Source organism: Otolemur garnettii, unplaced genomic scaffold, assembly GCF_000181295.1.
Source record: "Otolemur garnettii isolate 467f Iridium unplaced genomic scaffold, OtoGar3 scaffold00003, whole genome shotgun sequence".
NCBI classification, from domain to species: domain Eukaryota; kingdom Metazoa; phylum Chordata; class Mammalia; order Primates; family Galagidae; genus Otolemur; species Otolemur garnettii.
Window position 1 is genome coordinate 8,561,370 of NW_003852398.1, and position 14,714 is coordinate 8,576,083.

General features: G+C 45.4%; 1 protein-coding gene across 3 annotated transcripts in view; it reads right to left on the reverse strand.

Moving 5' to 3' along the window:
- Positions 1 to 14,714, reverse strand: part of WWC1 (WW and C2 domain containing 1) — a 177,805-nt gene that overhangs the window by 14,036 nt on the left and 149,055 nt on the right. For all 3 annotated transcript variants that reach the window (XM_003781963.3, XM_023515284.1, XM_023515282.1), the window contains exons 17-19: positions 13,190 to 13,281; positions 4,170 to 4,299; positions 2,757 to 2,921 (exon numbers count right to left, since the gene is read on the reverse strand). In XM_003781963.3, coding sequence (XP_003782011.1) covers positions 2,757 to 2,921; positions 4,170 to 4,299; positions 13,190 to 13,281 — 387 coding nt within the window. The remainder of the gene's footprint in view (positions 1 to 2,756; positions 2,922 to 4,169; positions 4,300 to 13,189; positions 13,282 to 14,714) is intronic.

Genomic DNA, 14,714 nt, shown 5'->3' on the forward strand with positions numbered 1-14,714 from the left:
AAAAAAAAATAGCCAAGCACTGTGGTAGGCGCCTGTAGTCCCAGCTACTTGGGAGACTGAGGCAAGAGAATCGCCTAAGCCCAAGGGCTGGAGGCTGCTGTGAGCTGTGATGCCACCGCACTCTACTGAGAGCGACAAAATGAGACTGTCTCTAAAACAAACAAACAAACAACAAAGTTACTCTATTTTATATCTTTCATCTAACAAAATGACAACTGCATTCTAATCCTGAAAGAAAAAGCATGAATCAAACACTAATTTCTTTTGGTGTAACTGTCCTGATGAGTGACATTCTTCTCTTTGTGTTTGGTTTCCACTGCACGTTCATAAAGGCGGTAATTTTGCAGAAAACAGAGGATTTTATCCATTATCTTGAGGGCTTTTCTAAATCCGCCAAATTATTCATGTTTGAAACACTGATTGGATTTTTCTCTTCTGTAGTTGTGAGCTAGCTTAACTGCAGGATCCTTCACCTGTGATTTAGGAATCCCCCAACATCACATTCAGTGACTTCAGGAAACCCTGTACCCCTTGCAAGACAGCCAACATGCATTACGCCTGTAATATCTTTGCAAATGCTTACAAGCTCAAATAATTAGCTAGAGGTTTAACAAAAGCAGGAGGGGTTTATGTTAGTCCTGGGAGTGACTACAGGGAATGTTTTCACGGGAAATAATTTGATAAGTAGCCAGTAAATTAGTAAAATGTTCACGTTATGAAGAAATGCACTTCTCTACTCACTCTTGCAATTGTGGGCCTTGAAAGCTGAATTCTCAGACATTGAACCTTTCCTATCCCCTCCCTCCATAACAATAATCAGGTACTTGGCAGGCTGATGATATAGGATGGATCCTACCAGCCTCCTCTTCTGTGACAAATTATTGGAACACCAGCCACAGGAAGCTTCTGTTTATGCCCCTAGTTATTCTTTAATAGTTCTACATGGGGGAGGGGAAAGAAGGTTATTGACAGATCACTTGAGCCCAGGATGCAGGTAAGGCATACTCATTTCTCATCTGTGTCATCCCTTGGACAGGTGGGAGCAGGAGCTAGTCCTGTAGCCCCAGTAATCAGCAAGGCCCCCCAGACTGTCAAAGTCCTCAGACCCTTGTGCATGGTAGAATTAAGGTAGATGGGCTACCCTAGGAAGGGACAGGAGAACTGGACAGCAAAGTGAGGGGGTGAAGAAATGAAGGCCACTGTAGGTCTGTAAAGAACAGGTGGGCAACCGGGACAGGTAAAGGGGGCCAGGTGGAGCCTAGAGTGTGCTGGAAAGGCCCCATCCCCCATCATCTAAGGGCAGCCGCCTGCACTGCTCAGCACCAGACAGTGGTTGCCATGAGAGAACGTGAGGTGTGTCTCATGCCAACAGTCCTTTTTTCCAAGAGGAGCTGGAATTTTAGGTTACACTTCTCCATCTTAATTTTATTTTTAATTGTCTTTAAAAATTTTAAATGTTACAAGTTCAATTAAAAAAATAAAAAAACCCTGAGTGAAATAAAAGATATGCCTGTTGCCCTTTTGCAACCCTGGGGTGGGAAAGATGTGACAGCACTGTCTTAGGGGACCTCAGTTAGGGCTACACAATGTGACCAAGGAGGAAGTGAATTGGTTGGACTTATAATAACATTGAGCGGGTACTAAGTCTTTTCCTTTATAAAAAAAAAAATTTTTTTTGAGACATAGTCTCACTGTCTCCCAGGCTAGAGTGCAGGGATATCATCATAGTTCATAGCAACCTCAAATTCTGGGGCTCAACTGATCCTTTTGCCTCAGTCTCCTGAGTAGCTGTGTCTACAAGCACCCACCACCAAGCCTGGTTAATTTTTCCATTTTTTGTAGAGGTGAGGTAGCACTCTTGCTCAGGATAATCTTTTCTTTTCTTTCTTTTTTTTTTCTGAGACAGAGTCTCACTCTATTGCCCTGGGTAGAATGCCGTGGCGTCATAGTTCACAGAAACCTCAAACTCCTGGGCTTAAGTGATCCTCTTACCTCAGTCTGCCAAGGAGCTGGGACAACAGGTGCCTGCTGCAACACCTGGCTGGTTTTTCTATTTTTACTTTTATTTCATTTTATTTTTTGAGACAGAGCCTCAAGCTGTTGCCCTGGGTAGACTGCCATGGCATCACAGCTCACAGCCACCTCCAACTCCTGGGCTCAAGCGATTCTCCTGCCTCAGCCTCCCAAGTAGCTGGGACTACAGGCGCCTGTCAGAAAGCCCGGCTATTTTTTGGTTGTAGCCGTCATTGTTGTTTGGCGGGTCCGGGCTGGATTCGAACCCGCCAGCTCAGGTGTATGTGGCTGGCGCCTTAGCCGGTTGAGCCACAGGCGTCAAGCCAGTTTTTCTATTTTTAAAAGAGATGGAGGTCTCACTCTTGCTCAGGCTAGTCTTGAACTCCTGAGCTCAAGTGATCCACCTGACCTGGACTCCCAGATTGCTAGGATTATAGGTGTAAGTCTCCTCACCTGGCCTCAGCCTGGTCTTGAACTCTGGACCTCCAATGATTTCCAGTCTCAGCCTCCCACAGTGCTAAGATTACAGGTACGAGCCACCAGGCCTCGCCCTTTCCATTTTTTATTTAAAACATTCCTGTGAATTGGATCTGTGAATGCTAGCCAGGGAGACTCAGGATCCTGGTCATTAGGTTGCCAATGGATAGCCCCATGATGTGACAGTGATCTGGATTTGTACCCAGATCTATGCATGGCTCTTAGTAACTTCAGGGAAAGGAGGAAGGGGCCATGTGCTTGCTTACCCGGCACACGTACTGGCTCTGGGGTCCAGGGGAGAAGGTCTTAGAGCGGATGATGGTGCTCCCTCGGAGGAAGGGCCCCGGAGATGGGGCACCCACCCGTCGGTCCTTGGGCCGTACCACTGTAGGGGACGGGGCTGTGGTTTCGGTGTTGGTCTCTTTGTCCACCTGAGGAAGAAGTCACAGCTTTGAGGCCGCCAGTGCCCACAGAGTCTTAGGCAGCCACCCGAGACCATTCTGCCTATCCCCATTCCTGTCATCTTGACTTTCGTCTAGAGACTCAGCTCCAGCCTACCAGCTTAACACAGCCCAGTGCACGGCCAGGACAGGACCAAAGGCTGGGAGGGCCAACCCTGTTCCTCCATGGCACGTATGGTCAGGTGTAGTGGGAGCACATTCGGTACCCAAATAAACTCAAGTCAATAGGGGTCCCCCAGGAACCGTACATCTTACACTTCACACCCTCAAGATTTATGTACCAACCACCTATTGACAAATCATACCCAGGTCTCCACTGCCCTGGATGCTTTCTTAGAACTATGTAGACAACCAATACATCTTGTTTTAAAAACTAGGCCATGAGATTTTCTACTGTGCATGCATAAGACTCCAGCTCCAGTAAAAAGACAAACAAAAACTCCTAAATGCAGGACCTTTGTTAGCCTAAATAGTGTTTTGGGTAATTTTTGAGAAAAGATGCCACCCCCCAGTCTCCAGCTGGAAAAATTACAAAATGATGCCCCTTTGGTGTGAAAAAGTAAAAAAAAGGAGCCAGGTTCTCCCGCAGCCCCGCCGAAGCCAGGAACCTTGTGCAACACACTCCTTGCAGCTCCAGCCCAAGTGCCCTGCTTACACACACAAGTGCTCTCCTTCCAGGAGTCCTGGGTCTGGACATCCAGAGAGTGAATCCTGTTCTCACAGGTAACCTCAGTGCAGCAGCAAAGCAGGGGGGGCAAGGAACTTGCCAGGACCCCTCAGATGAAGACCTACATTACTCTCTCAGAAGCCTCACAACCCATCTGCAAGATTCGTATTACTGTGCCCACGTCAGAGAGGAGGAAATCGAGGCTGGAGAGGGATAAACTCATCTGACTAAGAGCACACAGCTCGGGAGTAGCAGAGCCATGATTTGAACCCAAACCCATCTCACTGCAAGGCTAGAGCTCTGTCCAGAGAAAATAGAGGAGGGCAAAAGACAGGGGTAAGTCAGCTTCTCCTGGTGCACTGTCCCCAAGATGACCCAAAGTCCAGGCAGAGATACTCCTGTACTAGCTTAGTGCCCATCACTCCATTCCAAGGGCTTGTCCCCTGATGCTGGAGGACAGGACTTACCTCCTAGCCTTGTCTGACCACCTCGGCTCAAGGACTGAAGGCGATTTCCCCATGGCAGGTCTTCCACACCCCAGCCCTCCCTACCTTTAATGCTGGGTACCCGTCCAGATCAGGTGAGGCTTTCTCTGTGAAGCCATCCTCCTCTCCCTCTTCGTCCTCTTCCTCCTCTCCCTCCTCAGCTGCTGCCTCATTCTCACTGGCCTCCTCGTACCTCCTGTGATGGCAAAGCGCTGTGGTTACCCAGCCAGAAACCACTCTGCCTCTATCCACCTGCCTTGAAGTGCAGCCAGGGCAGGGCTTCTAAGCTTTTTCTTGACGGAGGACAGGCTTTTTTTAAAAAAACCGATAATTTTAGTGAGGTATAATTCACACAAAATGCATTTTTAGGGTATAGTTTTATAAGTTTTGAGCAATGTACCTACCTGTGTGACCACTGCTGTACTCAAGATACAGAACACTCCATTATCCCCCCCAAATTCCCAGGCAGCCACTGATGAGCTGTCATTACAGATCAGATGTGATTTTTCTAGAGTTTCATGTAAAGGGAATTAGATAGGACACACTCTTTTCACTCTGCCTTCTTTGTGCCACCATATCTTTTTTTGTTTTGTTTTTTTGAGACAGAGTCTTACTTTGTTGCCCTTGGTTGAGTGCCATAGCATCATGGCTCACAGCAACCTCAAACTCTTGGGCTCAAGCAATTCACTTGCTTTAGGCTCCTGAGTAGCTGGGATGACAGGTGCCTGCCAGAACGCCTGGGTATTTTTAGAGATGAAGTCTCGCTCTGGCTCTGGCTGGTCTTGAACGTGTGATCTCAGGCAATCCACCCACCTCGGCCTCCTATAGTGCTACCATTACAGAACCACCTCGCTTGGCTTTTTTTTTTTTTTTTTTTTTTGAGACAGAGTGTCACTCTGCTCTATGGCCTAAGCCTAGCTCACAGCAACTTCAAATTCCTGAACTCAAGCAATCCTGCTGCAGCCTCCCAATTAGGTGGGACTATAGGCATGCACCACCATGCTTGGCTATTTTTTTCTATTTTTAGTAGAGACAGGGGTCTCTCTCTTGCTCAGGTTGGTGTCAAACTCCTGAGCTCAAATTCTCCTGCCTCAGCCTCTCAGTGGTAGGATTACAGGTGTGAGCCACTGCACCCAGCCAGTTCGTCCATGTTGCTGCATGCATCAGCAACTCACGCCTTTTTCCTTTAGATGGATATATCATTGCCCCAGGCTAGAGTGCCATGGCATCATAGCTCACAGCAACCTCCAACTCCTGGGTTTCAATGATCCTCTTGCCTCAGTCTCCTGAAGAGCTGGGACTACATGATGCCTGGCTAGTTTTTTCTATTTTTAGTAGAGATGGGGATCTCACTCTTGCTCAGTCTGGTCTCGACTCCTGAGCTCAAGTGATCTACCTACTTGGGCCTCCCAGAGTGCTAAGATTCTAGGCATGAGCCACTGCACCTGGACGATGTATAAGTTTTGTATAGATACAGGTTTTTATCTCTCTTGGATAATATATGTTTGCTAGGGCTGTTGAAACAAAATACCACAGGCCGGGCAGCTTAAACCACAGAAATGTATTTGTCATAATTCTGGAGGCTGAGTCCATGGTCAAGGTGCCAGCAATTTGGTTTCCCCTGAGGCTTCTCACCCTGGGTAGCAGATTGCTGCCTTCTCGCTGTGTGCTCACATGGCCTCTATGCCCACACACCCCCTGGTGTCTCTGTGTGTCCACATTGCCTTTTCTTGTAAAGACACCAGCCAGATTGTATTAGGGCTCACTGTAACGTCAATGACTTCACATTAACTTAATCACCTGTCTCCAAATGTGGTCACATTCTGAGGTTGGGGCTTCAACATATGGATTTTGGAGGGGGAGGGCACAATTCAGTGCATAACAGAAGAATATAATTAAGAGCATAACTGCTGGGTCATGCAGTAAGTATCAGTGTACCTTTTAAGAAACTAACAACTGCTTCTCCGAAGTGATTTTGACATTTTATGTTCCCATCAGCAATGCTGTGAGAGTACCAGATCCTCAGGTGTACTTGGTATTGACACCCTTTATATGCTGTGAGAGTCCCAGATCCTCAGGTGTACTTGGTATTGACACCCCTTATATGCTGTGAGAGTTCCAGATCCTCAGGTGTACTTGGTATTGACACCCTTTATATGCTGTGAGAGTCCCAGATCCTCAGGTGTACTTGGTATTGACACCCTTTATACTTGGTTACTCTACTGGCTGTGTACTTGTATCTTATTGTGGCTTTGATTTGCATTTTCTTTTTTCCCCACCTTCTTTCCTCCCATTCTCCCTCTCTCCCTTTTTTTTTGTTGTTTTGAGACAGTTTCCCTTTCACCCTCAGTAGAGTAATGGGGCATCACAGCTCACAGCAACCTCAAACTCTTGGGCCTAAGCAATTTTCTTGCCTCAGCCTCCCAAGTAGCTGGGACTGCAGGTGCCCATCACAGCACCTGGCTATTTTTAGAGACAGGGTCTCACTGTGGCTCAGGCTGGTCTGGAACTTTTGGGCTCAGGCAATCCACCCGCCTTGGCCTCCCAGAGTGCTAGCATTATAGGGGTGTGCCACTGTGCCTGGGCACTCCCCTTTTTTTTGTTATTATTATTTTATTTTTTAAATTTATTTTTAGAGACAGAATCTCACTTTATCGCCCTCGGTAGAGTGCTGTGATGTCACAGCTCACAGCAACCTCCAACTCCTGAGTTTAGGCAATTCTCTTGCCTCAGCCTCCTGAGTAGCTGAGACTACAGGTGCCCACCACAACCCCTCCCTTTTAAAATTTTTTATAGGCAGGGTCTCAGTCTGTCACCTAGGCTGGAATGCAGTGCAACTCCAAACTTCTGGGCTTAAGTGATCCTTCTGCCTCAGCCCTCAGAGCTGCTAGGGGTACAGGTGCGTGTCATCACACCCAGTTAGTTTTTATTTTTTGTAGAGATGAGGGTCTCTATGTTCTTCAGGCTGGTCTCAAACTCCTGGGCTCAAGTGATCCTCCCTCACTGGCCTTCCAAAGTGTTAGAATTATAGGCATGAGTCATTGTGTTCCATAATTTTCATTTTCTTGTTGAGAAATTCTTCATGAATTTACTGACTATTTTCTATTGTGAAGGGTTGGTTAGAATCTTCAGCATCTCAAAAATTGGGTTGTCTTGGCCAGGCATGGTGGCTTACACCTATAGCCCTAGAGAGCCACCTCTGGGAGTCCAAGGCAAGATGATCCCTTGAGCTCAGGAATTTGAGACCAGCCTGAACAAGGACAAGACCCCATCTCTATGAAAAATAGAAAAAGTTAGCTGGATGTGGTGGCAGGCACCTGTAGTGCTATTCAGGAGGCTGAGGCTGAGGCTGAGGCAAGGCAGGAGGATCGCTGGAGCCCAGGAGTCTGAGTTTGCTGTGAACTAGGCTGACCCCATGGCACTCTTGCCTGGGGCAAAAGAATGAGATTCTGTCTCAAAAAAAAAAAAAAATTGGGTTGTCTTTTTATTATTGAGTTGTAGGAGAGCATGCTAGAGCCTGGATAGGCATCCTTTTTATCAAGTATGCATATTGCAAAGATTCTCTTAGTCCTTGGCTATCCTTTTCATATTCTTCCAAAGAACAGGAGTGTCTGCTTGTGATAAAGTCCAATTTAACTTTTTCTTTTATAGTTGGTGTTTTTTATGTCCTACCTAAGAAATCTTTGCCTACCCCGAAGTGGCAAAGAATTTCTCTTCTGCTTTCTTTCAGAAGTTTGATAGTCTTAGTTTTTATGTTTAGCTCTGTGACCCATTTCAGATTAACTTTTGTACGTAATGTGCAGTAAGTGTCCAAGTTTATTTTTTTCCCATATGGATATCCAATGGCTCCAGCACCATTTGTTGAAGAGAGTTTACTTTTGGTAATATTATTTATAACTATCCTTTTCCCTTGGACTTCAGAGTTGGAAGGATTTGGTGTGACAAATGGACTACATGTGTTAAGTAGTCATTTATCTCTAGTCCCATCTTGACTTCTCAAAGACATACATAACTGCCCAGGCTTCTGATCAGCATGAGACAGTGTTATCACACTGAGCTGGAAGAATTCCAGCCAAAAGCAGAGAATCTGACATCTAGTTAGCTGGCTGGGTGAAACTTTGGATAAACATAAAATCTTCCGAAGGATTTTCCCATCGGGGGAGATAAATCTTGGATCTCTCCAACTCTCCAACAGGAGCATCCCCTGTGGATGAGGACACTGGCTAGGGAGGGGCCTCTGCTTTCCCTCCTCGGCCTCAGGACCCTCCCTCTCTACTAATAAAAAAGCCATGAGGCTCGGCACCCAGAGCAGTGGTTACAGTGCCAGCCACATACACCGAGGGTGGCGGGTTCAAACTCGGCCAGAACTAGCTAAAACAACTGCAACAAAAAAATAGCCAGGTGTTGTGGTGGGCGCCTGTAGCCCCAGCTACTTGGGAGGCTAAGGCAAAAGAATCGCTTAAGCCCATGAGTTGGAAGTTGCTGTGAGCTGTGACGTCATAGAACTCTACAGAGGGCGACAGTGAGATTCTGTGTCAAAAAAAAAAAAAAAAAAAAAAAAAAAAAAGAGAGAGAGCCTTGAAACACAGGGAGCTCTTGGGCAGAGAGCTCTGCAGAAGCCACATTGAACAGCATTCATTAGAGGCTGAATGAACTCCAGGCTCTATACTACATCCTTATAATAGTGCAGAGAGAGAGATCGCCTCCATTTTACAGATTCGAAAACTGAAGAGCAGAGGTCAGGCAGGCCTTTGTCCTATGGAAGGGCCCAGTTTGTCCAGCTCCACGTAACGCTTAACTACTATGGAAGTCGCTTCTATTTGACTGTGAATCTGACCTAAATATTCCAGGATAGGAAAAAAAGGCCACTTAGTCTCACTTATAAAGAGAAACATAATTAAAATAGACAATATCATCCCACTCACTAGAATGGCAAAAACAAAACAAAACAAAGCAAAGCAAAACAAACAAACAAAAAATCCCAGATGATACCCAGTACTTATAAAGGTAGGAGACAAGCACATCCCTGAGCATAAATCACAGCAGCTGATTTATACCCCAAAGGCAATTTAGCCTTATCTGTTACAATAAAAAATGTACATATTCTTAAGTACAGCAGTTTGATTATATGGCGTGTAGATTAGAAAGGGTGTAGGTTAAGGGTACTCTTAATCATTGCTGGTGGGAGCATTTTGTTAAAAAATATTATTTGAGAACTACTCCACAACAGCGTCTATTAAAATGTAAAACACACAAGCCCCGGGACTTAGCCATGCCACTTCTCAACATCTGTCCTAGACAAACATACAAAAGTTCCCAGGGAAGCAAACACAAGGATTGTTCCCTCTAGCATTGTTTGTGATTATATTCTCCTACATTTTCTAATACTCTTAGCTTTGTTTTGCTTGTGGATCTTAAAAAAGAAAATCCAGCCTTCTGATTATATACACTAAGGACACCTAAGCAAATACAAAGAGGGAATACGGTGGCGTGCGGGCCTTAGGTTCTAAAGGAGGACTGCAAATGAGAACAGAAGGCCGGTCTTTTGGGGCCCTCCACACTCCAGAGTGAGCAGGCCCAGCAAGGCCAGCGAACAGCCCAGGACCAGAAGCAGCCTCCAGTCTTGGGGGAGGGGCTACAGATGGATTCACCCCACTACAGCAGCTCCCGGGGATCCCAGCGCTCTTTGTAAGTCAGCGTCTGGGGAAGTTTGAATGGCAGGGGGTGGGGAGACAGGGGGCCACAAAGGGAGAAGGAACAGAAGACAGTTGCTAGGAGACGGCTTGAAAAGTCTCAGCACTAGCTTGGAATTTGGTGGAAGCCACTGATCTCCTGCCAGAGTTTGGGGAGCTTGGTCCTGGGCCTATTTCTGGCATCCGACCTTTGCCTGTGTGATGCATCCTACAGTGTGGTATAGCAGTGTGCCTGAGAGAGGAAGAGGAGAGAGAAGGAGAGAGAGAGAGAGGGGAGAGAAAGAGAGAGAAAGAGAGAGAGAGAGGGAGAGAGAGAGAAACTGAGACAATTTAGAGAGAACTGTAAAACAAAGGAACATACAAAAATTCCAGGAATGCTGGCACACTCTGGATTGCATGAAAAAACAGTAAGGGAGAAGAGTAAAACAAAGATCTGGTAAACGAAAGCTCATACACCAAATCCAGCCCTCTGCTTTGTGTTAAGACACTCCAAGCTGGTAACAGTCTTTATATTTTTAAATGGCTGAAAAATCAAAAAGAGAATATTTCATGATGTTGCATGCAAATTATATAAAATGCAAATTTCAGTGTCTATAAATGAAGCATCAAAGGAACACAGACACTAGCTGGTTTACATGTTGTCTGTGGCCATCTTCCCATCACAACAGCAGAGGTAAGTTAGACGTGGCAGAATTCTCATGGTCCACAAAGCATTTACCATGGGGCCCTTTCCACAAATTGTTTGCTAGAGGGGGTGGCTTCTAAGATCAAACATATAATTTAGGGCTATCATAAAATAATGCAGAGGAGATAATGAATGCTTCCTCTGGGTCAGGGTCTGTGCTAAGTGCTTATCACTCATAATTAAAAAAACATTTTTTATGTGCCAACACGCATAATTGTATTTTTTTATTTTTATTTTTTTGAGATGGAGTCCCATTTTGTTGCCTTTGGTAGAGTGCTGTGTCATAGCTCACAGCAACCTCAGACTCTTGGGCTCAAGTGATTCTCTTGTCTCAGCTTCCCAGGTAGCTGGGACTATAGGCGTCCGCCACAAGGCCCGGCTATTTTTAGAGACGGGGGTCTCACTCTGGCTCAGGTTGGTCTTGAGCTCGTGAGTTCAGGTGATCTACCTGGCTCAGCCTCCCAGAGTGCTGGGATTACAGGTGTGAGCCACTGTGCCTGGCCTTGCATAATTTTACTGAATCTGCAAAGTATCCTACGACATAGTGGTTATTTCAAAATCTGTTTCACAGATGAGGAAACGGAAGTTTAGAGCAGTGGTTCTTAGCCCAGGCTGCATGTCGGAATGATCCAGGGAGCTTCCCAAACTTCCTAATGTTCAGTAACATCTTACAGATCAGACACAGAAGTTGGCAGAGCTGGATTTCGAATCCCTGTCTGAATTTAAAGCATATGCACTTAAGACCAACTTATACTGCCTTCCAAATGGAGAGTTTCAGAGGCTGTGACTATGTATTAGACAAGATTTACTTTTTTTTTCCACTAGTCGTTAGCAATGCTCCTTCTCTTTTTCCTAATAATAACTTCCACCCCTTGCATCCACTGTGCGCTTTGTACTTTATCATCATTAATATCTTTTCCTTTAGGATTTTCCAGTAACTCTATGGAGTTGGTATTATTTCCCCAGTTTTCATTTGAGACTCAGACAAGGTTAGAGTGCCTTGCCTAACAGCAAACGAGGTGTGAGCTTCTGTAGTGCTGGTGATGCTAGGTTTCTTGGCTTTGATGCTAGTTACATGAGAAGTTAGGAAATTCATGGAGCTGTACACTTAGGTGAACTTTTCTGTAGGTACATGATACTGCAATAAAAAGTTCAAAAGGTGCTTTAGAAGAAGCCAGGATTCAAACCCCACTCCATGTCATTGTTGCTTAAAGCATGTGATAAGACCTTTCTCCTAACACAAGGAATTAAACAGCACTCAGTCATGCAGGGAGAAAGGCATCCCTGTTTGGTTTCTTGTTCAGACCTTCTGGTTACGTCAAGGACAAAGTCTTTCTCTGGCAGTAGCAGGACTTTAAAATTGCTGAAGCACTTGCTAACCTTCCTTTTTAATAACTGGAGAGAGAAGACCTCAAGCTTTAGTCTAGCTAGCTAGACTTTAATAATATTGCTTTCTTTTCTTTTTTGAGACAGAGCCTCAGGCCATCCCTCTGGTTAGAGTGCTGTGGCATCACCACTCACAGCAACCTCCAAGTCCTGGGCTCAAGCGAGTCTCCTGCCTCAGCCTCCCAAGTAGCTGAGACCACAGGCGCCAACGACAATGCTTTGGCTATTTTTTTGGTTGCAGCCATCATTGTTGTGTGGCAGGCCCTGGCTGGATTCGAACCCACCACCTTAGGTGTATGTGGCTGGCACCTTAGCCACTTGAGCCACAGGCGCCAAGCCAATATTGCTTTATTTTCATTATGTTGAGTTTTCTGCAGTTACTTTCCGTGGCAGACTTAGCTCATGACTTACCCAATATCCATGTCCACTTTTTTCCTTCATAACAGAAACTTGATTTTTGTACTCAACTAACAGATGCCATTCCCCAGTCCCTTGTGGTTAGGTAGGGTAAGTAAGTGAGAGGCAGGCAGAAGTTGCTGTGTGGGGCCTTCAGGGCTACTCCTTGGTTTAAAGGTAGACAGGCTCTCTCTTCTGTGTCACCTCTTTCCTGATTGAAACCTACCTGTGGGCTAACAATCCAGCAGCCATCCGGGCTATAAAGCAGCCTCGGTGACTAAGGTCACACAGTAAAGGCACAAAGCAGACAGAGAAGGAGCCTGAGTTCCTAGTGACACCATGGCATTGACAGAGTTGCACTGTCTTTGATTGTTTCCTTCCATTCTTTTCAAAAAAATTTTTGAGAAAGGGTCTCACTATGTTGGCCAGACTGGTCTCAAACTCCTGGGCTCAAGTGATCTTCCCAACTCAGCCTCCCAAAGAGCTGGGATTACATTCATGCATCACTGTGCCTTGCTCCATTCTTCTTTTTAAGTAAGGAAGAAATAAACTTCTATTGTATTTATGCCTCATATTTCTGCGGTCTGTTTCTAGATATCAATGCAATTTCTTACTGAGGACTCTTTAATTTATGGAAAATTATACAAGTTTTCTACTTATAGTAATATTAAACTTTTGTATCAAGATAAAAAATAACATTAGGTGTGAACTAGCGTGCATGAGTCATGGGACTCAAAGTAACAAACTGGGAAGGGATTTTGGAAACTACTGTACCTTTGCCCTGTTGCCAGTAGAAAACCCATCGGAAAGAGGTTCTCAGTTTTCTCAGGGGGACTCTTCTCTTGGTTGCCCTGGTGTTTGGGAACTCAGCCCTAAGCCTTGGTCCAGTACAGGGCAGCTCCTGTGCCCAAGGGCATCTCACTTACCAGCTGTCTCCCAGCGTCTGCGTGCTGCTCCTCCCCTCTTGCCTCTTCTCCAGCTCCACTGCTGTCTGTTCCAACAGAGCAGACACAGCGTCCTGCAGAGACACAGGGTGCCGGGTCATTGGGTGCACTGTGGGTGCTGTCCTGAGGAAATAATTTAACCTCTCTGAGTCTCAGTTTCTTCTAATAATTACTAGAAAAGCTTGTGATGAAGACTGAAACTCTATATGCATTATGAAACATGGGAAAGTACCTAGCATAAAATTGGCATCCAGTAAATGGCAGCTAAGGCTAAAGCGAAAATCAGATCGTGTAGTTTTCTAGGGACGTGGCTACTTTGCAATGACCCTTGTAGTATGGGCCAGAGCCTGGACAATTCCTGAAATTTCTGTGACGGGAAGGAAAGAGGGAACCAAAATCAATATGCCTGGCGTGGTGACGTTGGTCTGATGGTTTAGGGGTGTCTAGCATCTTCTTTAATCTTTACAGCCATCCTGATAGCGAGGGATCACTGCGATTCCAGGGAGATTGGGAATGAAGGAACTCGTGCATCTAAGGTTGATGGTTGATGTCACTTAACCACGGTCACACCCTAGAAAGGAGATGGGTTTTCCAACCCTATGCCAACTCACTGTCTGCTTTTTAGAGGGAGAGAGACCTGGGTTTGAGACCCAGATTTGTTGCTTATTAAGTGTGTGTTTTACAGTCTTACAAATCTGAAATTCTATACTTCTTAATTGGCAAACTGTATACAATAAACAGGACAGTGCCTGATACAAAAAAAGTGCAGAAATTAATGACGATAATGGTGAAAGAGAAGCAGGGGGAGGGAAAGGAAGAAAGCCAAATACATGCAATCCTCACTCTTATTTCTACCTGCGGGATCCAATCCATTGAAATTCTGGGCAGTGACTGTTCAAAGTACCAAAAGTTCTGACAGAGAGAGGGATCACTATGGAGAACTGGAAGACAACCTAAAACCCAGACACTCTCCATTTAACTTTTTGATGTGGTCAGGATCCCACAGGATTCCTATATTCCACACCAGGGTAACTTCACTGCTCAACTAAGTTCTGTCCAGTTTACCTGCCCGGGAGGTGTGGCGAACAGTTGAAGCAAACAGTGTACAAACAGTTTAGGGATATTTTAGTAGGTTAAAATGTACTACATTAAAATGAAAACAATATACTTATAAAAACCAGAAACAAGCTACTTTAAGTTTTTCAAGTAATTCAAACTAATAACAGAACAGTTACCATTTATCAAGTGCTTTTTTGTTTTTTTGAGACAAGAGTTTTACTATGTCACCCTCGGTAGAGTGCCGTAGCATCACAGCTCACAGCAACCTCAAACTCGTGGGCTTATGTGGTTCTCTTGCCTCAGCCTCCCAAGTAGCTGGGAATACAGGTGCCCACCACAACGCCCGGCTGTTTTTTTGTTGTAGTTGTCATCATTTTTCATCAGGCCTGGGCTGGGTTTGAACTTGCCAGCCTCAGTATATGTGGCTGGTGCCCTAACCACTGAGCTA